The 26,619-nt window shown below is 38.0% G+C and overlaps 2 protein-coding genes across 2 annotated transcripts in view; one reads left to right on the top strand and one right to left on the bottom strand.

The window, feature by feature from the left end:
• LOC139730500 (unconventional myosin-XV-like) overlaps positions 1-2,967 on the bottom strand; it is a 144,283-nt gene extending 141,316 nt beyond the window's left edge. The window contains exon 1 of the mRNA XM_071641340.1: positions 2,696-2,967. The gene's annotated coding sequence lies outside the window, so the exon portion shown is untranslated. The remainder of the gene's footprint in view (positions 1-2,695) is intronic.
• Positions 2,968-11,491: 8,524 nt separating this feature from the next.
• Positions 11,492-24,866, top strand: LOC139730499 (uncharacterized). Its single transcript, XM_071641339.1, has 6 exons — positions 11,492-11,617; positions 16,752-16,785; positions 20,277-20,558; positions 21,494-21,694; positions 23,933-24,115; positions 24,664-24,866. Exons 1-6 carry the CDS (start codon positions 11,492-11,494, stop codon positions 24,864-24,866), a joined length of 1,029 nt encoding a protein of 342 aa, XP_071497440.1.
• The last annotated feature ends 1,753 nt before the right edge of the window (positions 24,867-26,619 follow it).

The raw sequence follows: 26,619 nt of genomic DNA, 5'->3' as shown, positions 1-26,619 counted from the left end.
ATGCAGTTCGTGAACGCCATATTTTCTACGAGGCGCATGTTCATTTTGTATGCACTCCAAAGAGGTTCTTTAATGCGCACGTTGTATCAACTCGGCCTATAACTACAACCAGTCAGGACACAAAGTGCTCCCATAGTACAACACTGTACAATCCAGAGGGACAACTCGGCCCCGCCGTCAAAGCGAGGCTGAGTTGTCCCAGAGTTCGAGTTACACATGTAGCCTCACCCTGATCGGGTAATTTCTGAGATTGTGACTGCGGCGAACCTTTTTGGTTACCATAATATTTCCCATTTTTGTCATTACCCAATGAATATCTTGTTATTACAGTATTATTTCACACATTTCTTAGGCATATATGCATGGAGCTACAAACTAACGTAGCTCCATGGCATATGTGCACATTTTGCAGCAGAATTTGACAGCTCTGCAGGCGTACCACAACTATGTTTTACCTTTAAGAAGGAGAGCATACACTTGTATACAAATCACCTTCCTGTAAAAAGTACAGCGTTTGTGTTCATCTGCACTTTCTTTAACTATTGTGAAAATTGCTTTAAAGGGAAGGCAAACCCAAAGAGCAATGCGGATTGAGTGAAAGCAGCAACATTTGTAGAATCAATCAGTGAAAGTTTGAGGAAAATCGGACAATCGATGCAAAAGTTATGAATTTTTAAAGTTTTGATTTTGGAATCGCTGGATGAGGAGACTACTAGAGGTAATGACGTATTAGTGGACAACAATATAAAGAAAATATAAAGAAAATTCCACAAAAATTCATTTTTCATGAAAATTACAAATTCCATCAACTTGATACTGATATATGTTATGGGTAGCAATTATTCCAACTTCTTTCTGAAAGCGGCTAGTCAAGTGCTCTTTTATAATGCTGGAAAAGTGAATTTTTGTGAAATTTTCTTTATATTTTCTTTATACTGTTGTCCACTCATACGTCATAACCTCTAGTAGTCTCCTCATCCAGAGGTTCCAACACCAAAACTTCAAAAATTCATAACTTTTGCATCGATTGTCAGATTTTTCTCAAACTTTCACTGATGTCTTCTACTAATGTTGCTGCTTTCACTCAATTCACATTGATCTTTGGGTTTACGTTCCCTTTAATGGGGGAGGGGGAGGAGTGGAAGACTGTAAGAGTTAACAGAATCACAAAAAACTAAAACAGTAAAGTTAACACCCCTGAGCATCCACAATTGATATCAAAACGAATGAAGCCCCTTGATACATTAGAGAGAAGGATCAATATACGGATGTTGCACAAGATGAGGCAACATGAAATGAAACTAGATATCACTGAAGCTAATAAATTCCCCTACTCAACACTTTCGCACTGGTACACTGCCAGGAAGACAAATATGTCTTTCACTTCAAATGACAATGCAAGCAGAGTAACTTATTGCACTCGGCAGGTTAAGATGAATTTCATAGCTTATTTTTAATTCCACAGAATCAAAACATAAGATATTGTTGTTCAAACACATAGAGTAGTAAGCAAAATAAACAGAAAGAAATATCTTGAACTTTTATATTTGTGACCAGTACTTTCCCATCACCAAAAATGCCCAAAAAGTTTCACTTTTACAGCCAACAAGTGCCAAATTCCTTCTAAATCGCTTTGAAACTGGAGAAGAATTTCAATCTACAAGCATTTTTTTTTTCCTAACTTGGGGGCCATAATGCACTGTTACCATAACCATGCATTTTTAGCTACTCTTGCAAATCCAATTTGGATTCTTGATTGATGAAAACAGAAAATCTATAATAAAATAATAGCCACAAATATGACCGAAAAAGCTTGATATCATTTTGTAGTATATTGTTGTAACCTTTTACAAATTCATAAAGAAAAATGAAACTAAGAATATAATTTGGATTTGATATACCTATATTCTATTTTCATTTATTTCTCTGAGAAGTCAAATTTCCATTATGGCAGCTCGGAATGTTCAGTTATGCATGGTTTTGTGCAGTCATATCATTTGAAATCAAGAATATTGAAAGCAAACAATACAGAAAACAAATATTGGTCTCACAATCTTTTGATAACACAACTGATTGACAGTCCATTTTGAAGCCCACAGAGGGTTTCTTAACCAATGATGTATGCACTGCAACATAGTTTGTGTGAAACCGATTTGGCTTTTTATACAATACCATTTATCAGCTCCTGTTTCTCAATTTAATGGCTCATTCTTCATTATGACTTTCAGTAACATAATTCTTACACAATCCTCAAAGATTAAGCTTGTAAACTGTCCACATCTACGACCAGCTACTGGAATATAGCTTCCTGCCGGCTGCCTGCCCCTGACATTCCAAATTTTGATCACAGGCCAAACAAGTCTATTTGTAAAGGCTCTTGATTGTAACGTACAGTAGTCGTGACTTGCCAGCTTTATACTTTCCATTCTACATTGATCAGTAGCTAATGATAAATTATATCCTTCCCGCCAATCCACTACCTTGACGAGATATTCAATAAAGTTTCTAATCATTGCTAAATGGTTGGGATCGGTGAGCACTGAAAATCAGCCAGGCCAGTAATTACACACGCACCAACTGCTGCCACCTATGGTTGGAAGCATTGGCCATGCCATCCGGTACACACGGAGGTTAGCTTTACAATTACCTATGCTGTGAAATTAAGCTATTAGCCACCAATTTACGCTCTACTCACATTAATCAATCCTCTGGCAGACCAGCTATCAAGTACGTTTATCCTGCAGTATCCGAACGCTGTGTGTGTGAGTGTGTGTGTTCTCTTTATGAACAAGTCAATTGGCTGAGGACAAATCCCAGACTGAGGAGGTTGTGACATAGAAGGACCTGAGGCTGGCAGCAAAACTTTTATTCATGCCGGTTTCTGAATGATTGAGCAAAAGATCTCGGATCTCCTACACCCCAAAAGAACAAACACTTGGTAGGCCTAGTGTAAACAGGCATGTCAACGATTAAATACAGGCAGCCCACAAAACACACAATTCATAGATCAGATCTAGTCGACAAGCCTCATCAATGTATATGAGAGAGACAAACAGAGAGACAGAGAGACAGAGAGACAGAGAGAGAGAGACATACTGACAGATAGTGGGGGGGGGGGCAAGTTGTGGTACAGTGAAGGACAGAGAACATTACACCATAACATGTATCTACTGCCCTCTTAAGGTGACAATAATAATCAGTTCTATGTCATCACTATGGCCAACGGAGTAAGGGCATGATGGGACTCGAAGACAAAGATGACGTGCATCACATCTACCCAATTAGTAGTTGCCTGATGACTGGTTAAAAAAACAAAATATCCACCATCTCCCTCTTTTTCCCTCTGGTCTTTGTTTACAACCTTTCCTCCTTCCGTCGTTCTTCATCTCTTTTATTGTATCTTTTTCAGAGAAAACAATTTTCTTGCTACAATACCATTTTCTACATCAACAGAAGTTAAGGCCAAGTGAAATAGAGAAAGTAGTTTTTCGTCCCAAATTTTTGGAGAAATGTGACACGGGAGTAAAGAAAAATCCACCTCATCTACAGCTGTATTACTACTAGTGCTACAGTACCAGTTTTGCTGCTAAGAACTTGTGGTGTCACTGTACATTCATGATCTGGTCTTCATAAAATGTATTCCAAACACCCTTAAATGGGACATATATGTGTGTATACCAAAAAAAAAACAACAAAAGCTCTTGACAAGCACAGAGAGTCAAAATGTCATCAGAAGAAACATTAAGGTATGCAGTAAGAAGACTGAAGTCTTTATTATACCAGTCCATTAATTCTTGCATCGAGTTGTTTTTATTGCAATTGATTGACCCTACTGCATTATTATCGATTGCAAGTTTAATAGATACGTCTACAAATTACAAATCAATGGCGAGGCTTATGCTTGAGGTAGCCTCAGCAGCATATGATCCCGCATTAAAATAGAAATTTAATGAAAGTATTGAAACAAAAATTAAATGAAAAGAAAAACAAAGGCCATTCAACAGCAAGCAACATCAACCAGCTTCTTTTCTTCTTCTTCTTCTCATCGTTTTCTTCTCCTCCTCCTCCTCCTCCTCCTCCTCCTCCTCCTCCTCCTCCTCCTCCTTCTTCTACTGCTTGTTTTTCTCCTGCACATTCTCTGAGGAAGAGGGAGTTGTTACCTGGGCATTAAAGGAAACCAAAACCCAAAGAGAAATGTGGATTGAGTGAAAGCAGCAACATTGGTAGAACACATCAGTGAAAGTTTGAGTAAAATCTGACAATGGATGTAAAAGTTATGAATTTTTAAAGTTTTGGTGTTGGAACCGCTGGATGAGGAGACTACTGGAGGTTATGATGTCATGTGTGGACAACAATATAAAGAAAGTATTAAGGGAATTCCACAAAAAAATCATTTTTCATGAAAATTACACTTTCTATCAACTTGATATTGACATATATGTTAAGGGTAGCAATTATTCCCCCTGCTTTCTGAAAGTGGTTAGTCAAGTGCTCTTTCATTATGCTAGAAAAGTGAATTTTTGTGAAATTCTCTTTATATTTTCTTTGAATGGTTGTACACACGTGACATCATAAGCTATAGTAGTCTCCTCATCAAGCGGTTCTAACACCAAAACTTTAAAAATTCATAACTTTTGCATCGATTGTCCAATTTTCCTCAAAATTTCACTGATGTGTTCTACCAATGTTGCTGCTTTCACTCAATCCACATTTCTCTTTGGGCTTTGGTTTCCTTTAAGGCTACGCCTACAGTGTAACAATACTAACATTGTGGATTGGCACAGCACTGTTTAATTCCAGAAACCTATTATCATTATAGCTTGTTAGAAGTCTAAATTTGATTCATCCTTAAATGAATCCAAAGATGGCGAGGTCACTGTAGCTGTAGATCACCTTTCTGCTGGCAAAAAATTTATAATGCTTTCCACTGAATTCCAGTCTATTACCATAGACTAGTTTTAAAAAAAGGGGGGGGGGGGTCTAGAGCAGTGGAGTTATAATTATAGGCCTATGGCTGATCTATCTGGGATTCTGAGTTTCACTCGTCTTTACTTTGGTTTGTTTTGTAGTCATTGTGTAGTGAAAGTGTGACTGCTCAACTTGTTAATGTCTTATGAATGTCTTGGAATGCAGTCAGAATTCATGGACTGGTATAATAAAGACTTCAATCTTCTTACTGCATCCCAAGACATGTCTTGCTCAACTTGTTAATGTCTTATGAATGTCTTTCTTGTTAATGTCTTGCATCATGCATAGGCCTAACATTAAACTTTTTAATAGGTTGGTCTAGTCTAGACCATCTAGCTAGCTTGATATCCAATTGTGAAACCTAAACTCCTAACGTTAAGTCCTGGCTCTAGCTAGGTCTGAATATTTAGCATGATGACCTAACATTAGTTTTTAACTCATCACACCCCTCCTGTAGTCCTAACGCTAGGACGGCTAGGTCTTGTACTTTGTACAAAACAACCTTGATCTACTATTACTAACTTTGCTTGTGTCATTTTTTGTTTCAATATTCTACTTTCTAAGTTACTATCTAGTCTAGTAGAAGTAGATCTTGTCTCTTGTTGAGTTTCTTTGAGCAAGGTTCTAACGTTAGTACCGGTACGTTGAACTGTAATTGAAGTCAGTCCTGTAATTATCGAATGATTTAAAAATAGACTTTATTCATACTTTCATATGCACGCATTCGTCATAAACTAACCCCGTCGCGGGGCGCTGTAACACAGTAACATATTTGTCCATATGGGGTCGCTGCTGCGGTTAGTCATGAACATACCCACGCACAGCAAGTCAATAAAATTTCATGACTTAAGATTAAGTAACACACATACACTGAGAAGAAGAAGAAGAAGAAGAAGAAGAAGAAGAAGAAGAAGAAGAAGAAGAAGAAGAAGAAGAAGAAGAAGAAGAAGAAGAAGAAGAAGAAGAAGAAGAAGAAGAAGAAGAAGAAGAAAAGAAAGAAAGAAAGAAAAGAACACCCAATCACATGCGTGGGACTACACACCGCATATCAACAACACGTCGCTACAAAATGCGATACTCCCTCCATGACACGTTTTATCAAAATCACGGTTTCGCATAGATCTGTAAAGTGTAGATAAACAGTGCAGCATATTTCGGACAACCAGAACCATTAATCATTTTACGCAGAACACGAAAGATATAATCAATTCTTACTTTGCGTGGAGTAGGTGCCATCCAGTGTCAATGATCCGAGTCATGTTGAATTTGCTTTACACGGGTATCTGCTGCATCATCGGCGCACAAGGTAAATTTTAGCTCGTTTCCACTCGATATCGATTGTGTGAAGCCGATCGTAACTCAACACGGGAGTCGAGTACCGTACCGTGTGGTACCTAGATGTCCTCTCTACCGCCGTATCGCGATATACCAATCAACATGCACGTAGTCTGCAAATCACGCACGCGCGCCGCGGAGAGGAATGAAGAAAAACAACGAAACCAACAAAGTAGAAAACTGTCCTCCGAACGACGGATGATGTAGCAAGGACTCAATACAAGTAAATTTGTGTATCCCTACATTGTACTACAGGTGTATTGCCCAAAACCAACAGGTCATGGGGGTGCGTGGATGGTGTGTTGGTGTACTCAGTAATCGCTTGCATGTCGTAGTCTTCAGCTCATAGACCACCCAGGGAGGTGAGAAGAATCCTCCCCGGACCATCTCAATCGGCTCCTCAAGCTTCGCGTGATCTTATGAGAGTGTGTATGAGTGTAATATGAACTGCGAATAGGAGTGTTGCAGGCGCTCGCGAAGGCATAATACAATCATGATCAAATTTCCATGATATCTGTGACCGCTGGCATAGTAACCGACACACAGCCGGTGTGCTGGTCGTAAAATCAATGCATTCAGTTTTTGCCGACATATCTCGCAATACCGTTTCTCCTATCTACCGTAGATGTCGATGTGTTGGTGCACTCGCTTGCCATAGTGATACAAATTAGCAGCAGGGTATCCGCACTTGTAGCGTTAATGCAGCAGAGCAAAACCTGAGATTTTAGTATTATGTTTGATTTGTATACTAGTAATACAGTGCATAAACAATACACTATTTCCATCTTTGTTGTAAAGCCTAAAAAGAAAAGGAAAGGAAACGAGTGTGGCTAGTAAGCAGTGAAAGTAGATCTGTCTATCATTGGCATAGTATTATGTGCTCATAATGCGCTTAAACAGTCTTAGTGGAAGTAATACTAGTAGGACCTACATTGTGTAAACGATAATGTGCGGCATACTCAGTTTGAAACATGGTGTTATGACATTCACTGTAAACCACACTTTCAGTAAACAAGTATTGTCTTCATATTTCGGAACATCAATTTTGTATTGATCCTATATATGAAATCATACAAGTGAGTATGGCACATGAGGCACCTACATGTGGAACATCTCTTTTGTTCCTTTGACAACGTAACAGCATTCTTAGATTCATCATCCATATCAAGTCTGCACATCACCGATAACAGACGAACACTAAAATAAAAATGAAAGAACGATTTATCAATAGATTTATTCAGTTTCTGGTAAAGAGATGATGGTTACGCCATCTGGCATCGTCTCTTATAGAGTAGAATGTTTTGTTGATGATCGTCAACATCAAAGGCCGCGGAATCTGTCGCTTCTCATGTTTTCTTTCATTTTTCGATTTCAGCTACAAATATCGTTTTCCCTGTGATCTCTTTTCCACTTTCTAATCATCTCAATCTCTTCAAAACATTTTAGATGTCTTTGCGCTCTCCAATATGTTATATAGCCAGAAGTAGAACCTTAAAACGTGTCCCTTTTTGTTTGTACCATCAATAACTTTTTATCTTCGACCATCGTTTAGCTATCCTGGTATAGCACCATGCAGGGTTGTTGTTTTTTTTTTACTTATTTATTTTCAACAACAACAAAAAACGGGCTATGTACGGTAATGATGAGTTGCGTTGTTTGTTCGTTTGTTGTTGTTTTTTATTTTATTTTAGGTTGTACTCTTTGTTTGTTTCTTTGTTTCTTTGACCATTTACCGAGGTTGGAATTGGTTCCCAGATACCCATATTCTATACTCAAAATCTTTTTTCCATTGTTACTTTGTTATTACATATAACTTTTCTTCCATTTGTTTTTTTTTTATCAACGAATCAATCATTTTTTGAATAGGGACATAATTGCCCTTTTTATCAATATGACGATGTCTTCAACTAAACCTCAATCCCTCACGAAATACATGATTTTAGATAGCATGCAGATAACTCTTTTATTCCTTGGATAGGTGAACTAATTTATTTGTTTTGAGTGTCATTCTCGTATAAAATATAAACAACAGGGCCTACAACATTATGTATGACCAAAGCAAAGAATTTACAAACAGTATAACCCATTTAAACTTGCAAGCAAGAATGGAAAAGAATGGATAATTCTGCATGAAGATAACCATTACACTGCAGAGTACTGGAGTATTCACTGAACACACAAAATACTGACAGTTGATGCAAAATTACCAAAAAGTCCGTATACACAAACAACAGAGCTTTTAGCCAGCTGAGTTCCGATAGATGCTTCAATGATTCAATTGGAGAGCTTTCAAGGGCAAATTGAGTTAATAGAGTGTAGCGATAAAAGGAAGGATGAAAAAAAAATTTAAGAACAAAATCAAGAAAAACTAAATGAAAACATGCAATACCATCTCGCTAATTTTACGCAGAGCACATCACGTGGACACACAAATTGTCATTAAAACCGATGTGCTTCGAGAATTTTGAAAGAGTTAACTAAATCTTGAATGTTCGCTCCCCGCTCAAGGAAAAGGTCTCCCGAGTACAGCGTTGCTGGTCATTCACTACGTTACATAATTATGAAATCTATACTTACCTATATGTTATGTTATGACTGTACGGTGATATCCGCATGTGTATCCTCAGTATCAGCTGCACGCACAAGCATCTCAAGTCATGCATTTTCCTTCAATTTCCAATCTCGCGAGCAGCATTTTTATTCATGCCATGCAGCTCTCAAGATTATGCATCACTATCAAATAAGGCCAGCCATTTTCTTCAAGGAATTAGGCGGCTTTCTGCATTTTTTTTTTAGCTGTTCAGTACATGTTTATACTGTTATCTATGTTCATGTACCCACAATTCAACTTTTTTTTTTTTAAATATTGTCGGTTAATAACATAGTAACTTATGTGTTACTTTATTGAATTTGTCTCTTCCTGCTGTTAATCAATTTCACGTCAATATTCTGCTGTAACGTATGTAGGAAGTGGAGAAATAAAATCCTCTCTTGAATAACGAAACAAACCAAACCGATTTAAGATAGGATTCGAGCTTGTAAAGACAAACAAACACAAGCAGATGGATAAAGTATAATAATGCAATAGAGCCTGGCCTGAATGCCTATAACAACTATAGCGGTCTTTGTCATGGCACCATGCAGGGAGGTGAGACGTTTCTTCTCACGAACGTCCCTGGTGGCACAAAGTCATTCGGCAACATCAGTTCTAAAATACGTTTAAAAACATTAACATCGAAATTGTAAAGTATGCTCTTATAATTTGAGAACTGAAAACAAGGAAATCATACACACACACACACACACACACACACACACACACACATATATATATATATATATATATATATATATATATACATATATATATATATATATATATATATATTCATAATCCACGCTGTTCCAAGTTTCTGACCTTCTAAATACTCAGAATGTATTGGACACGCAAATCATTCAGATTATTGCATTATTATACTTTATCCATCTGCTTGTGTTTGTTTGTCTTTACAAGCTCGAATCCTATCTTAAATCGGTTTGGTTTGTTTCGTTATTCAAGAGAGGATTTTATTTAGAAGGTCAGAAACTTGGAACAGCGTGGATTATGAATATATATATATATATATGAGATTAATGCCATTTTAGGTTTTAATCTCATATATATATATATTCATAATCCACGCTGTTCCAAGTTTCTGACCTTCTAAATACTCAGAATGTATTGGACACGCAAATCATTCAGATTATTGTAGGGTTATAATTATTTCATAATGGTACGATGCAGAATGGGGTAAAAGAGAGGGACATGATTTACATTTTTCGAGTATACATTTCATCTGAGTGTTTACTTACATAATCGTGGCATAGCACTGATAAATATGGGCTCGTAATGCTACCATCATAACATAATGTCTCTACATTGTCAGCAGTGATTTCATAGTCATACAGAGGAACTCGAGATGCGTGAACTCACATGCGAAGTTACAACCCATTCCGCCGTATTTTGATGGTAATGAAGGACGGATAGAAATCAAATTTCCACATTCGGTGGCCTACTCCTGAAGAATGACGTGAATAAGAATAATATACTAGAATCAAACCATTACTCGAAGATTGGTTTTGGAAAATAATGGAGTCGTATGTCATGGAATGTATTCTATTTTTGATTTGCTTTGTGTGTGTGTGTGTGTGTGTGTGTGTGTGTGTGTGTGTGTGTTTTATTTTGTTTTTTTAAGTGGATGAAATCAAAACATTATTCACGAGGTCCTACCGTTTTGGTTATAGCGTTGGATTTAAATCATCCGTATTTTCGTCCCTTGATTACGCGCGAACGTCAACAAGATTATGTGTGGACGCTTTTCGCTCATTTTTACCTGCGTGCTGCGCACAATATTGATTGACGAATTTGGTAACAGCAGCGGATTCTACCAAAGGACGTGCGCCTTCGCGCAGTTCACTTGAAATAGATTTCGTGTTGCCCATGACGGTTGCTCTCTATAACAACGACCTCCGAATCAATCAGATGGGGGTGATCTGGGTAGTCAACATTGTTACATCCAGAAAATCTGGCTGCTCACTGACGTAGCAGACCTGTTGTCTAGTGCTACAGCGAACGAAATCGTGTCGCGTATATAAAACAAAGCGTTGCTGCGGTTGTAATAGTTAACGTGGTCAATAACACCGGATGCATTGCGGAGACGGTCTTATAAGACACCACAGAAACTCCTTTTAAGAATAGTCAACATTATCTTCCTGCACATCAAAGAGACATTTTTCTGCAAGCGTATTACCTGTGAGAAGGATTATCATCTCTGTATGACTCACAAACAATGTGCGGACGACATAATACTGCAAACCGAACAGGATCAGAGCCAATGTAACGAACTCGTTTTCAAACATTATCGTCCAAAGAGATTCCACGATCTATAATGAGGTTACAACCCTCCGCTGAGGCTATGAACGAGTAGATAAAATTCAGGGGATGAGATGAGATGAGAGCGGGAAAAGGCGGAAGGTGATGTCTTCCATTTGATTTAGACGATTCTCTCTATGGCTTCATGTGGAATCAGGGCTAAAACCGGGCACGGAAAAAACTTAAAGACTGTGGAACTTGTGGACGAACATTGCAGGTAATTCCTGTGGATTTTAGCATTTAGCGTGACGGACTATATAAACTAAGACTTTCGGCATGACGGGAGGGAGCTTCATCTTTTCCCGGCTAACCAGACCAACGGAGGATATAGCGAACCAGAGAAGGTTCAGCACTGGTTATCTCGATCACATCGTCTGCTTGAAGACTATGAAAGCGAAACGGGTAAGTATTACCTTTGCATAAACCCATTAAAAAAAAAGATCAGCATTATTAACATTGTTATCACTGCTGTATGATTCAAAGATTATCATTACCATAAATATTGCAGTAGAACTTAGTGGTACGGGACTCTCTATTCGTGTTTCTGATATACACACAGACTCAGACCAGACACATAAGCACGCACACACACACACACCTCATATACATATATATAATTTATATGTATTATAAAATACAGAAAAATAGAAGAAAAGGTCATTTTCTTCCCACTCATTGGCAAACTAAAAGAGACATCAAAGGTTTGTCCCCTCCCCTCCCGCTTGCAGCCATGTGTGGGATTGAATTATTTTGTATTTCTCTTAAATCGTTAGTATAAAATTTGCATACACGTTAACCTTGTTTAAAATATGCATAAATGAAATAAAAGTCGAAGGAAATCAAAGGCTTATGATACTTTGTCTCTCTTTTTTTTTGTCAAAATGTTTACGAACGCATTGGTTTTGCGACATGAAGAAATGATGTAAATGTTAGAGTTGGGGTCTTTAAAATCAATCATCAACTCTAAGCATTCTTTGAGTTTAGGTACCGACCTAAATTAAAGCTTCATCGTTTTGATCTCTCATTATGCAGTACATCTTAGATTCAAACAATTAGCGCTGTCTTGAAAAGGAGAAAATGCGCGTAGACTTTGGCTATAATAAAAATTTTACTACACTAAAATGGATGTAATTCTAAGGGGAGGAGAAGGCGATAGAGGGTTCTTTTAGATCAATCGCTACTGATTAAAACAAAACGCCTGAAGAGTTATATTTAGTACCCATCGCAAGTTTGGTTATTGGACTCAATGAAATTGGATTCTGAATGTAAGATTGTAAACACCTGACAGCATGGCACATGAATCACCTATAGGGAATCATTGTCTGTGTCTGCAGCTATAAAAAGTAAAAAGATTTTAACGTTTCGTGACAATCATAATTATGACATCATAAAGGTTGTTTTCATGATTTACATAAATATAATACACAAATGCACAGTCTTATTAAAGTCATTAAATTCTATATATTGTGGTATGTTGCATATTTACAGCACTAGACTTTTTTCTTTGCTTTTGTTTTCGACACAATAACAAAAGTGTTCGTTCACTTCGTTTTAATAGTTCGTGTTAAACGGTTATGATAAGCTTACCCCAGGATATTCAGTATGTACAAGATTATACACATTGCATGCAGTAACAGTGTGATCATCATAATTAGAAAAAAAAAATGTGCAAGAACAGATCATCACATCAATTACCCTTTTAGGGCCAGAGAATGGGCTCCGATCATTTCGCTGGGGGGGGGGGGGGGGGGGGGATGAATTCCATCGCGAAATTTCACAAACAGCTCACAATCATTCAGTTCACGAACAAAGTAAATAAATCGGCGTTGGTTCATAATGTGTGTTTTTTTTTTTTTTTTTTGCTTTCCTTGTCGACTCTGGAAACATTTTGCGGGGTTAGTATCACTATTCGTCTCAGAATTAACAGAGCGATATAGACGACTCCGTTAATGGCCGAGATGCATCGCCCCCAGTTGTCATAGAAACGAAGACATGCACAGCACAGTGGTAATCTTCATCCAATGTCATCCAGCTATAGGAGTCACTTGAAACCTACAGATGAAACTCGCATTAGCCTGGGAGTACAGACAAGAGGGGGTAAAATGCCAAGACATGATGCATGGCCAATTCAACGTGATGCTTTTACCCGGTGGCCGCAAAGAACCCAATCGAATACATGAATTTAATTATTAACGAACAGGTCAGGAATGCTCGCAGCTATTCATCAACATCTTGAGAACCCTGCGGGCGCCTCATAGCAGCAACGATTCTGTCGCTGTTGTTTTTCCCCCTTGAAGAAACAACAATATTTGTATATCTTTATATATTTTCTCGATCTGTCCATTATACACACACGCATATGATTATGTTTTATATGACATCGTGTACTTGTATATGAACATAATAATGTATAGTATAAAATTATGATTATATCATACGATTATATTATACATATATATATATATATATATATATATATATATATATATATGTGTGTAAAGAGAGGGAGAGATGGAGGGAGGGATAGTTTCAATTTATTCAGAGTTTTCTGCATTAAACTCATTACAAGTGAAATATAGTCATTTCTCTCTTGTTTTCGAAAACAATAAGGCGTGCTGTTGGGACATTAGAACATAAACTAATCTTTACCTATAGATAACAGAAAACAAACGAGTTGATTTAGAGCTATTCAGGACAAAGGAACACAGTGATTTGTAGGATTGTAGGAAAGGAATGCAAAAGAATGTCTTTAATTAGAAAATAGCTTTAAGGTACCACAACCTGACACCCCTCCCCTCCACCCTTCACCCTAAAATGATTAAACGCACAAAATGTATGTATAGTGTGGACATAACGAGATAAAGAAGCAAGGGTGGTTGCTATTCTGACATCGTATTGCGATAACGACAAAATATTATATTCAGGTATACAAGAAAGTGAGATGCGTGAGTGAATGCTGCCATGGTGCGAGTGTGTGTGTTCAGCAAGTCATACGATGTGCCTTTTTCATGGTTAAGCTTAAAGGAAACCTCCGGACGATTTTCAGATTTTTACATTTGAACCACTATAAATTAGTTATATTGAGGACAGAGTTTCAGAATTTGTGATAATTGGGATGAAGAATAAGAATATTTTCAAAATTTAGAACAAATTGCAATGAACAAGGATGATGACATGGCAGAGTCACCATAAGAATGCATGAGTTGGGGCTCAAGGAAGCAGAACAAAAGACGAAGAAATGGTTAGATTATACACAGGTGAACTCGCAAACAAGCGGTAATTTAATGGAATTACACTGCTGCATTTCTTAAATATGTGAACCTCCTATGTCATCATCCTTGTTCAGTGTAATTCGTTTAACGTTTTTCAAACTATTGTTTCCCTGTTCAAGAACCACAATAAATTCCAAAAATCTATACATGGAGTTGTCGATTTATGTACTACATGATGTAAAATTATGAGAATCGTATGATTTATATGAGAGTGACTCTGAACACTAATGCTTAGAAAAGGGGGTTTGAATAAAGATGAATTAGTTTTAGATTTATTGCAGTTACCCCACACACTGTTACAGCAAAGTAAATGTACGGTGAAACAAAGACTTATATGATATTAAAAGAACCTTCTTAATCAAAGTAGGTTTCAACTTCCAAAGAATACAAATCGCTTTTGATATCGAGGTACTTACTTTTTTAACGTTATTCGTGATAGGTTTGAATAAACGCCTTCATTCAATGTAGGTAGATGAATAGAGAGGGGGAGCTCTATTTTGTGTGAACGAAGAGAGAAAACAGAGAAAATTAATAGATATTTCGTTAAAGTTCACATTTCAAAGTTATTTTGCGATCTACTGACTATTTGATTACTTTTTTTGACCTGTTGTCTTGGTATTCATGCTATGACCGGAGAGTGAACTTTGTGGCAGTTCTTCATTTTCATCTACCCTGAACGAATATTATGCAAACACTGCACGTATACGCTAGAAACCGTGACTGATCGACGTCTTCAATTGTTTTATCTCCCCCCCCCCCTCTCTCTCTCTCTCTCTCTCTCTTTGTTGGATGTTGGTACACTATAGTATGGTAGCAAACTGTGCCTCTGGAGTTTTAGAGCATCGTGTGGAAGTCAACGCATTGTTATGCTCAGTGCATTTATTCCGTGAGGCCTTTGCACTGCACATGGGTGCGGACGTGGACATCGTGCTAATATATACAGAGGCTTCGATTCGGTGTGTGCGTGTTTGTTTGTGTGTGTGTGTGTGTGTGTGTGTGTGTGTGTTTATTTTCTTTCAGTTTTTTGTTTTTAGTTAATCAAACATTGCCGATTGTATATTGTGTTTATACATTCAAGATTAATGTTTTTGTCATGTGGAATTATAGAAATCAAATAAAGATTATTGAAAAACAATAAAAAGTGTGTGTGTGTGTGTGTGTGTGTGTATGTGTGTTTGTGTTTTATTTAACTTTTTTTTCTACCAAATGCTAGTTATTGGTTGGAAAGGACACATTTTTGCTTGCAAATCGTGTGGAGGAACCCGACCCAGAGCAAGGTATCTTAGTATAAAACTGCGTAAACATCTTGAGGCCCGAAATCGATTGAGGAAGCTGCCAGTCCGGCCCAATCTGCCCGCACTCAATCTTGTCTCGGCAGTGGTACTGCAAAGGGGCATTTCACGTAAAACGATGGAAATGAATACGTTTGACTCCGAGAAACTGGGGAGGTTGATGAAAAATCAGCGAGAGGAAGCAAATGAGAGGGAGGGGAAGGGAAGGGTGGGGAGGGGAGAGAAGATGTGGATGGAATATAATCATGCTTAACAGTGTATATAGATAGCATTGGAGAATACCCCTTGCATAGATTCTAAAGAGCACGAATTCCCAAGAAATAAAAAGAAAACATCTTTAAAAAAGGAAAGAGAGATGAGAGATGAAAAAAGAGAGAGAAATCTGGTAATTTTAGAAAGCCCATGTCATTTGAAACCATCGGACATTGCGCATATGTCACTGACCTATTTCTCTCTCTCTTTTTGTCGTCCATATCTCATTCTCTCCTATATAGTCATGTTTGTATTTCGCTGAATATATTGCCTCTGGTGGAACAGCCACAAACCCAGTACTTTCAGCTGTTTCCAATCAGTATAATAAGTGTGAGATTACACTATAGTATTATTGTGCATGGAATATAAATATTCTCCCTTTCTCTCCTCTCTCTCTCTCCCTCTCTCTTTCTGCCATGTGTGGCTCTCTATCTCTGTCTCTTCTTCCATATTGTGTACTTATATATATATATATATATATATATATATAATATATATGTATATGTATACATATATATATATATATATATATATAATATGTGGCATTTGTTTGATTGTTCGTTTGTTTGTTTGTTAGGTGTGTGTGTGTGTGTGTGTGTGTGTGTGTATGTGTGTGTGTGTGTGTAGGAAACATAAATACAACTATTCCACCTGGTTGTCATATACCATTTTTTTTTTGTCATCTTACCCGTTCTTCTTATGTTTTTTTCATATTCACAGAGATGGGTGGTTCTACAGGGTGATGAAAGTGCGGGTAAGTTTACATTTTGTTTTCTAATCCCGATATATGATTCAATATAAAGCGTATTGACAAAGTCTTTTATCTTTGATTTCACAAGAGATTGGATTTGATTATGGCCAAGAGGGTGTCATTTTGGCCATACTATTGTATTCTTTTTTAAAGAGAAATATGAAAAGCATGTGTGACATGACCTATATCAGTAAATCTCGTCAACTGGACTTGTAATTTGGAGTAGCGACGTTTCACATTCACAACATTCACAGACAAAAGCATGCATGGTTTAATGCAACTGACAGACTGTCTTCATAATCACCGTGACTGAATCATTGCAAATCGCCTTCTCAGGCTGACTTCACAACTCAGTGCACAAAAATCCAAAACAATATAATTATATATATATATATATATATACTATACGTGTATATTATGTATTTAGATTTTTCCTTGTGATGGTCGCTTTGTGTGTAATTTGTATTATTTCTAGATATAGCATGTTATTAATCTTGTGAGGAGAATTGATATCGTCTGAGAAACAATCATACTCTTTCTTTGAGTGACAGTGTTTAGCCCTCATTTTCAACATTCAACTTTCTATTGAACTTAGTTCAAAATATGACTTTTCTTTTGTCATTAATTGAAAAATACATTTGAAAGAAGGAGATATTGACTTAACTCTTGCCTTGAATGAAGATATTGCACTTGAACAGAGAATGAAACGCTCGGTTTCTGTGAGAAAATTCAAATCTTAGCTCCATATTCAAATTGTTCTGTGTATTAAAAAATATAAAAATGTGGCATGATAGTAATCATTGATATATCGATAGCAGGAGAACAGAAAAATCCTCAGGAAGCTTATCGTGATGTACACCAACAGTTTGATTTCAATATAATGTTGCAGGATACAGCTTGATATGTTTCCGATCATACATGCGCTTGCATAAGAATTTAAGCCATGACAAAATATTTGGAGTCTTTTTTTCGCTGTAAGACAGCGAAACAAAAATGTGTTTGGATCCAAAATTGGAGCAAGATCAAACAAATAGCAAAAGCAACAAGGAGAGCTATTCTGAATGTGTGTAAATCAACTAACGTGGCTTTGTATTTGAAGCTGAATCAACTGTTCTGATAACACCGCTGTGATATAATTTTCAAAGTATTTGTACCCATACCTTTCCATCAATACGACGTTTTCAATTACGGATGACACTTTTGTGAAGATGACTCTTTTAAGACATGAAGAGGAGCATGACCAAGAGTTTCTAAGGTTTAGTTCAGAGAAAAAAGGTAATATTTTCTTCTATACAACGTTCAAATATGGAGGAGTTATATGGAAATCGAGATAAGACAACCTTTTTGGAATATATAGCAAGGACAGAATCAAGAGTCACAATCACGAAAGTTCAAAAAAAAAAAAGACAACAACATTATCCTGACATTCAAGATGCATCTTTAATTTGTAGTTTCATTTACCTTGTTTTATCTTGTGAGACGATTGAAACTTCTTGTGCCCATGTAGAGCGCAATGACAGATAATTCACTTACGTACAGATGTGAAATTGGGTATATTACATCTATTACTGCCAATTTTTGCCCCAATTGCTTAAATGCTCACTGCACAGTTAGTTTCGTCTTGTTGCCTGATATGCATGCAGAGAAGGGGGAAGATCATATTTCCATGTAGATTTACCCCTATTAAGCCCCTTGTATGGGTTACGTGACCAAAATAGGATGAATGGAATATCCAAACTATAAAGTAAGGAGAAACAACGTGACTTCATTAACAGGTTTTGCATTGACAATGAACTTTCCATGAAAAGACATGCATCTAACAGATAAACTAGTAAATGCTATACGCACTCATACAGTCAAAGTTAAATAGGCTTCTTCAAAGTAATACCTTCAGTATCATTTCACACACACACACACACACACACACACACACTCACACACACACACACAAATCTCCTGGCCTTTATACACTCTAAAAAATCCGGGTCAGAACTGACCCGGAACTGGGTCCGTTGGGGTCACACACCGTTCCGGGTTAAAAATGACTTGGAATTTGGTCATGAAGACCCGGAATGGGGTCACCCTGAACCAATTCATGACTCTGGTTGGAGTCATATCTGACCCCATTCCCTGTCATTTCTGACCCGGAACGGTGTGTGACCCCAACGGACCCAGTTTCGGGTCAGTTCTGACCCGGATTTTTTTTAGAGTGTATTGTATCCAACAGAGTAGCACTTCAGCTGGATAAGTTACTAACTGAACAGTTAAATACAAACATATAAAGAGCTGATCATTATTGTGTCAAATGAATTTTACAATGCATTCATGCCGCATGCAAAGTGTATTGCATTGATCGTATTCTACTCGTTATACGAATAAACCAATATGATTCATTGATATGTCTTATCAAGTTCCTCTTCATGGGTGTAAAAATCGACTGCAATATGGCTAAACATAACCCCTCTTCCTTTCTTTCTTTCTCTCTTTCTTTTCTTTCTTTCTTAATTTCTTTCCTTTTGTTGGTTTGTTGGAAGTGTGGAATAAACCTTTACCAGATCAGCTGCTCACCGATACCTTCAATGATTCTGTCTGTAAATTGCATTTCGTCTTTCCTAATGGACAGAGGGGGTAATTGTTTTACAAAGAATTAAGTCTATCTTAAAGGTTAAGATCGATTCAAAATTATGGTATTTCATTTGTTTCCCTGTTAAGTTTTATTGGATGTTTCAGAATCTACTTTAAATTGTTATCAAAATCTGCTGACAAAGTCCGTTGTCACTTATTTCATTTGTAGTTTATAATTATGGCTGCATGAAAAAGTCTCCGAAAATTTGTTTTTCTTTAGGAAGTTAGAATACCATTGAAGACAAACACAGCATACCTTATAGTTTCAAGTTTGGTTTACCTCCATAGACATGTGGATTGAGTGAATGCAACAATATCAGTTGAACACGCCATGAGTGAGATTGAGGAAAATCGGACAATCCGTTCAAAAGTTACGAATTTCTGAAGTTTCTCCTCAGTCACTGCTGGATGATTGGACGACTACTACAGCTTGTGATGTCACATGTGTACCATGATATAAAGAAAATATGAAGAAAATTTAACATATTTTCACTTTCCTTGCATAATGATTAAAGGAACACTTGATTTGCCTCTTTCAAAAGGCAGGGGGAATAGTATTACCCTTGACAAACGTCACTGACGAAAACTTTAAGAAATGTGCACTTTTTAGAAATAACACTTTGTGAAATTCTCTTTATATTTTCCATATATCGTTCTACGCATGTGACATCATACATTGTAGTAGTCTTCTCATCCTGCAGTGACTGCGCAGTTATGCTTTAAGAAATAACTCTATAATTTGTGAATGGCTTGTCCGATTTTTCCCCAATTTCCACTGTGCTCTACTAATATAGCTGCATTCACTCAATCCAAATGTATATTTGAAGGTGGACTTGTCCTTTATCAAATTCCCTGTGAAACACCCCTAGGTTTGTTCCAGCTGAAGATTTTCAAGAACATGGACGAGAAGGTGCTCAAGGGCGCTTTTGCTCTAACCAAGGACATATTTATGGGAACAGAGCGTGGGGTGATGCGTAAGCCGCAATCTAAGCACCGGACCTCTGCCATCGAATATTGGGCCATCATGCTCTCGACCGAAACGATTCTCTTCCAGGAGTCCAAGTTCTCATCACGTGACCTGTTCGTGAAGCGGATGGCGTCGGCCGACCTCACCTCGTGGTACTCGATGGTGAAATCGCACTTTACCAGCGGTAATTCACCACTTATTTTCATATACCATTGGCGACTTGTTTGTGTGCAAAGTCTGTTGGCATTTCAGATCATTGTTTTGTAAGAAGGTCAACTCCAATTAATTATGACGAATTGTGAACTTCGATCCCTTTTAGTGTCCGTCAAGATTTCAGTAAGCAACGACGACAGGCGGTAAGCTACTCAAACGTAATTATCCAGAAAAAGTGCGCGACTATCTAAATATATAATTATTGTGGCAAACCCCATGGTGACATCAATCTTGCCGCAAGCAATTAGCATCTGATATAACGTTCAGTCACTGGAAATCGCGACAGAAATTGTATATTATTTTGATTAAAGAGGGAAGCTGTCCTGAAGGGTTTTGTATCCACACACAATTCATTTTGTAAACACACACACACACACACACACACACACACACACACACACAGCTGCTGAAGATTCTTTTCCATGGTCAGATCCATGCTAGGGTATAACATCCTTTACATTAAGAATTATCTTATATTAGGTAACCAACAACTCAGAACGTGAATTCTATACAAATATTATTTTGTATATGAATGGCACCTCGAACAGGAAAGTGGACACTAGTACAGAATTTTATGTAGGCCCTATAATACTTCATTTCGACTGACACCATGGCTTTGTGAAAATTTAGAAGTCCATGTTTCTTCTTCTAGTTTTAAATGGGGAAGGTTGAAATTCCATTTTTGAAGTTATCTTATAATTTTGATAAAAGATCATTGCTCTGCGATGCTTGACTTTGCTTCTTTGATAAATGTCAACTTGAAGAGAAGCTCATCTATAATAATGTCATGTCTTTCAATCCCCTCGTCATTACCAGCACGCCATCCCCAAAGAAAAGGGAAAACATTATCATTTTAATCACTTTGCTAAAGATTAATCGTGGAGACGATGTTTTGCAACCATGCAGAGAGCTGGACCGTGTATCCCGTCAAGGGTATCGTGGCGCCCGAGTTCCGGATGGCGCTTCATGTGACAAAACACAAGATGTGTCTGGCCACCCTCAGCCCGCCGACCTGTTCGCGCGCTTGGGACCTTGAGCGGATAATCGACTCCGCAGCAAACGACGTGACGTTCGTATTCCACGTGGATAATATCGGCGGCGATGAGGGTGAGGAAATGTCAGCTTCCCGTACGTCAATTAACGATGTGCCCCACAACTCCTTCCTGGTGGAAAATTGTTGTATTATTGCGTGATTACACGGCATAACCCCTTTACTGGTCGGCACTTGTCTTTCAGACGGCCCTTTTATTCTTATCATTGTGATTACCCTATTATATGCTATTGGCACATAACGACTGTAGCACACTTGGGTAAGAAGGACGTACTAACGAGAGCAAACCATCGGGGTTATCCCAAGAGCTAGACACCCACGAGCCATACGGCTCACGAGCTAATTGAGAAATGTCCATGAGTCATACACCCACGAGTCATGCTGCCAAAGTGCTATAGAGGGGCGGATCCAGGAATTCCGTAAAGGGGAGGCGCCTTTACAAAATTAAAGTGGGGCCTACGTCCCCCCCCCCCCCCTCATTTTTTCTTTTTATATCTTTTGTTTTAGCACAAAAAAAAAATATAAATGGGCGCGCCCGGTGCGCTCCCCTCTGGATCCGCCACCGCTATAATCAATACCGAGTAAAACATGCCCATGAGTTCCATAGACACTATAGGCAAGCTGGGCCTATATATAGTGTATAGCTCGTGGACCGCACAACTCGTGGACATGTTCTACTTGATGTCGAGCACGTAAGCCTTACTGTATAAGTGGTTTCTTTCGCGGTGGTTTTATTTTCGCGCTTTTCGCGCTTTGAGGTTGAACCGCGAATTTAACACCACGCGAAAATGTTTTGAACTCATGGGTTGTTACAACGCTATCATTACCAACCGCGAATTTAAACACACGCGAAAAAGTCAGCACCGATGGAAACCGCGAAAGTTTCTGTACGCGAAAGAAACCACTTTTACAGAGTATTAGCTATTGTGTCTAGCTAATGTGCTCCGTGATTCATGAGGTTTTTATCTCGTGGGTTGTATAGTGATTCGTGATCAGCATGACTCGTGGGCTGTATTGTATTACTCGACGGTGACTATTATAGCTCGTGACGTGCATACAAAATATCTTGTCAAAGGATACTAGAAAACGCACAGGGCACTGGATTTGAACTCAGGCCAGGGCATTTTGTTTACAGGCTTCCAACCTTCAAGCAATGCGTGAAAACTAGCTATAACCCAAACCGACAGGTCTCTTGATGGATGGTTAGCCCGTTGCACGCCTGGGTGCCAGTCGACGTCAAAGGCAATAAGTGCAACGGCCAAACGACAGGGAGAGGGAGTTAAGTGCATATGGATGGAAAATCACCGTGCGTGAGAAGAGTGCTGATTGCAGAGCAAAAACAGCCGATAATTGTATGCAGTACACAGTGTCAAGAGTATCACAGAGAAGTGGAGATGAGATTAAATCATGGACATGATTGAAGGGCGAAAGGAGATTAGAACTTACAGAGATGATTATGATAGCAACTGTGTTGTTTATGATGATGATGATGATGAGTAGCTCAATTTATTGATAACAAAACTATCAAATTCGCAGATGAAATGAATGATAATAATGATAATAATATAATTAGGATATAATGATGGCTACTTTATAGTGCCCAAGTCTGCAGACTATAGCTATAAACAAAGCATGATATACACAGAAACAACAGAGGGGCAATCAAACCACAATTAGAAATATATAAAGGTATACACGAGGGGGAAGGTTGAATTCGTCTCAAACTTTGACTGAAAATTTGTCTTGGGGAGGTCGTTCAAAAGTTTTGGACCTATTACAGAAGACGCGTGTTTAACTTTTACGTGACTTACAAGAGTATTTGCGGAAGAACATAGATAAATGTGTTAGTTTGTACCACGTGATATAATTATTATTTACTTAACCAATCAGGGGAAGACGAATATCATAGCACGATGCATCAGCAAGAGGATTTTTTCGCGTCTTATATCTGTTGGGAGCCAGTGAAGGAGACTTTAGAACTGTACATAGCTTGATTTTCTTTAATGAGTGTTGAAGAGCGAGTTGTAGAATTCTGAAGCTGCTAGATTTTAAAGACACTTTCTCTTCAATATGGCAGTTGCAAGGCAGTGAATTAACGAAATCTAAGCAAGAGGGGAAATATAAAAGCATGTACTAAAATGTCAGTTGTATTCTTCAGGCAGGTGCTTCCGGATGAATTCTAGATTGATCTGGTTACGATATAAAAATATAATGTGATAAAAAAATTCGAAGAAGAAGAAGGACAAGATACCATAATACCATTTTCCCGGCTGTGTATATACATTGTGTTGTAGGTTACTGCGAGCTGAAGACTGAATCAAAGAAGGCGGCACGAGACATTCACCGAGCTGTGACTCGCCACTGCGGCCGAGACCCGGGGCGTGGACCCCTGCCGAAACTCCCCTCCCTTGAAGCCGATTCTCCCCCGCCCCCTCTCCTCTTCTCCAGGCCCGACCTTCGACCTCAGATTCACACGGGTATGTTTGATAAAGCTCCATTCCACGTGAACTGTTTTAAAGGCAAACAATTAACAAAGGAAGTCAAACAAAACAATTATACAGAACAAAATCCACAATGCATATACCAGGTAACCGAATATAATATTATTATATAGAAGAAAAAGACATTCATATTTACATGCGAACGATAAAATTGAGAAGGGAATTCATTTCTATTCCATTCCCCCCCCCTATTGAATATACAGATATGCAAACACACTTATTTCCATGACATTTTCATTTCATTTATACTCCGAATAACAACATCTGCAAACGCACCAAAAGTCAGGAGAGACGATCAACATGACCTCAGAAGAAGGAAATTGCTATACTCTCTCTCCCTCCCCCGTTTCTCTCTTTCTTCATTTTCTCTTGCATTATAAATTGTCATGCTCTATATTCCAAAATAAACTTACGAGATTATACATACACGTGTAATAGGACAACTTATAGTCTAACTTAGAGTCTAAGTTAGAGTCTAACAAAAACACGTTAGTCTTTAAAAATTGATCATTCTTTACCAACAGAACGCTACTCAGCCTCGCCGTCTCGCAAGACAGACGCACCCGTCCCGCCGCTTCGGCCCCCGGACACAACAGGCGCCGAGAAGCTACCGAACAACGAACATGAACACCGACTTGATGTCGACGACTTCGTCCTTGAAGATAGACGCGACACGGAGAGCCTCAATGAGGAAACGCACATGGCTCTACTCACAGTGGTAGAATAGCCCTACAGGGACTTTACTATAATCTTCACGCTGAGACACGAATGCTGTAGAATCCCACTCTAGTAGGCCTACTCGTTTTTATGACGTCAGAATGAATGATCACAGCAAAGAAAGCAACAACAAAAACAAAAGCAGTAGCTCATTTCAGCGGCAGTGTGTAATGTTATGTTAATGAGTTCGTCAAGCACAAATCAAGGATTGGATTCATCCGATCACGGCATACTATTATGAATAGCGGAACATTTTTTTTCCCTGTGAGAAAGCATTTGCGTGTAAAAGGGCAAGGGTAAAACAATTAGCACAATCAGTAGCATGTTTGTATTCATATTCGATGCTATGAAAACCGGATGAAAATATTTTGTTGGCATCAAGCTCAGCTGAGTTAAAGAAAATGTGCTCACTGCTTACAACGTAAATTGCATGGACTATACGTTCCACAATCTGTGCGTGATTTGACAGAAAAATGATGAGTTTGTTGTTGGGTATGTTATGTAAAATGATAGTCCTAATCTCAAGTTGTGCAATGAAACCTACTTATACTCAGATAGCATTAACAATCCTTGGGATGGAAAATTCTGTAACTCTTCCATAGGCCTATACAGATTATCATTCTGCATTAATGGCCAACTAACGCACAGAATGCCCTCACCCTTGTTTGAACAGAAAATATCAAAGCATATGCTTATGTCTGTATAACATAATATATGATATAATATATCAATTACATATTATATGAAAATTATGTCCAGCTATATACAGACTGCCAATACCCTCTTAGCTTGGACAGAAATACAAAAGTATTTATAGGCTTATATCTGCATATAGTGATATAATAATTATTATGTACAAGTTATCATCCCGCATGTATGTCCAACTAGACACTTTCAACACTCTTGCTTGGACAGAAATACAAATGTATAGGCTTAGTAATACTGTGGCAGATGGCTATGTGTGGGTTTGGGTGGTATAGTTGGGCGTGTAAACCGATGATATGTGCCACAATACGCACTAAACATAAAGCAAAAGATAATGTATTTGCGACAGATCTCGTAATATTCAGAAGTCTTAAAGCATGATTTCCCTCTGTCGCTTTGTAGATTAATTCAACAGTATCTTTGATTGCGGCGCAGTGTGTTATGAGTAATTTTTCAATGTTGTGAGTTACAAAAATTGACATCAGTCTATCTCTTTGACTTCGAGATATTTGCTGCGTTATTGGAACTGAAATGATATGAATTATTCCTGTCTATTAATTTGATCGACTTGAAATTGGTCAGCTTTATCACTGATCTATATGTGCGATGATTATCTTTCTTTTTTTTCTGTTACGCAAACGTTTTGCTGTGTAGGCCTATATAAGCCTTCCAGCTTCCTCGATTCTTGATATAAATATATTTTGGCTTGTGAGACTTCTTTTTTTTTTTAATTTGTGCAGCATGCTGTTTTGGTTTTGTGTGTAATGTGACCGTGCATTCCTTGTTAACATTGAAACACCCTTATTCGAAGATGGTACATACCAAAAGTTATCCGAAACGCAAACAACAATGAACAAGAGAGATATAGATAGATCGAGGGAGAGAGAGAGAGAGAGAGAGAGAAGGGGGGAGAAATCATGTGGAGAAATAAGAAGAAAGAGTGAGATTAAGAGAAAGAAAATGTATGTTATTGTAACATGTATGAAATTAACGAAGCGCTTCCTTAGTAGCATCATTAGATTATTTCAGCAAATCTACCAAGAATTCATGCTATTCCA

Source organism: Diadema antillarum, unplaced genomic scaffold (genome assembly GCF_040938485.1).
Source record: "Diadema antillarum isolate AM-2024a unplaced genomic scaffold, OU_Dant_1.0 seq00000318_RagTag, whole genome shotgun sequence".
Lineage (NCBI taxonomy): Eukaryota > Metazoa > Echinodermata > Echinoidea > Diadematoida > Diadematidae > Diadema > Diadema antillarum.
This window is presented reverse-complemented; position numbering and strand designations above follow the sequence as displayed.

Bases quoted from the DNA above. Each gene is read 5' to 3' on its own strand.
- LOC139730499 (XM_071641339.1), top strand. From the start codon at position 11,492: ATGACGGGAGGGAGCTTCATCTTTTCCCGGCTAACCAGACCAACGGAG. The intron at 11,618-16,751 runs GTAAGTATTACC...TCATATTCACAG, and splicing joins AGACTATGAAAGCGAAACGG to AGATGGGTGGTTCTACAGGG. The intron at 16,786-20,276 runs GTAAGTTTACAT...AAACACCCCTAG, and splicing joins ACAGGGTGATGAAAGTGCGG to GTTTGTTCCAGCTGAAGATT.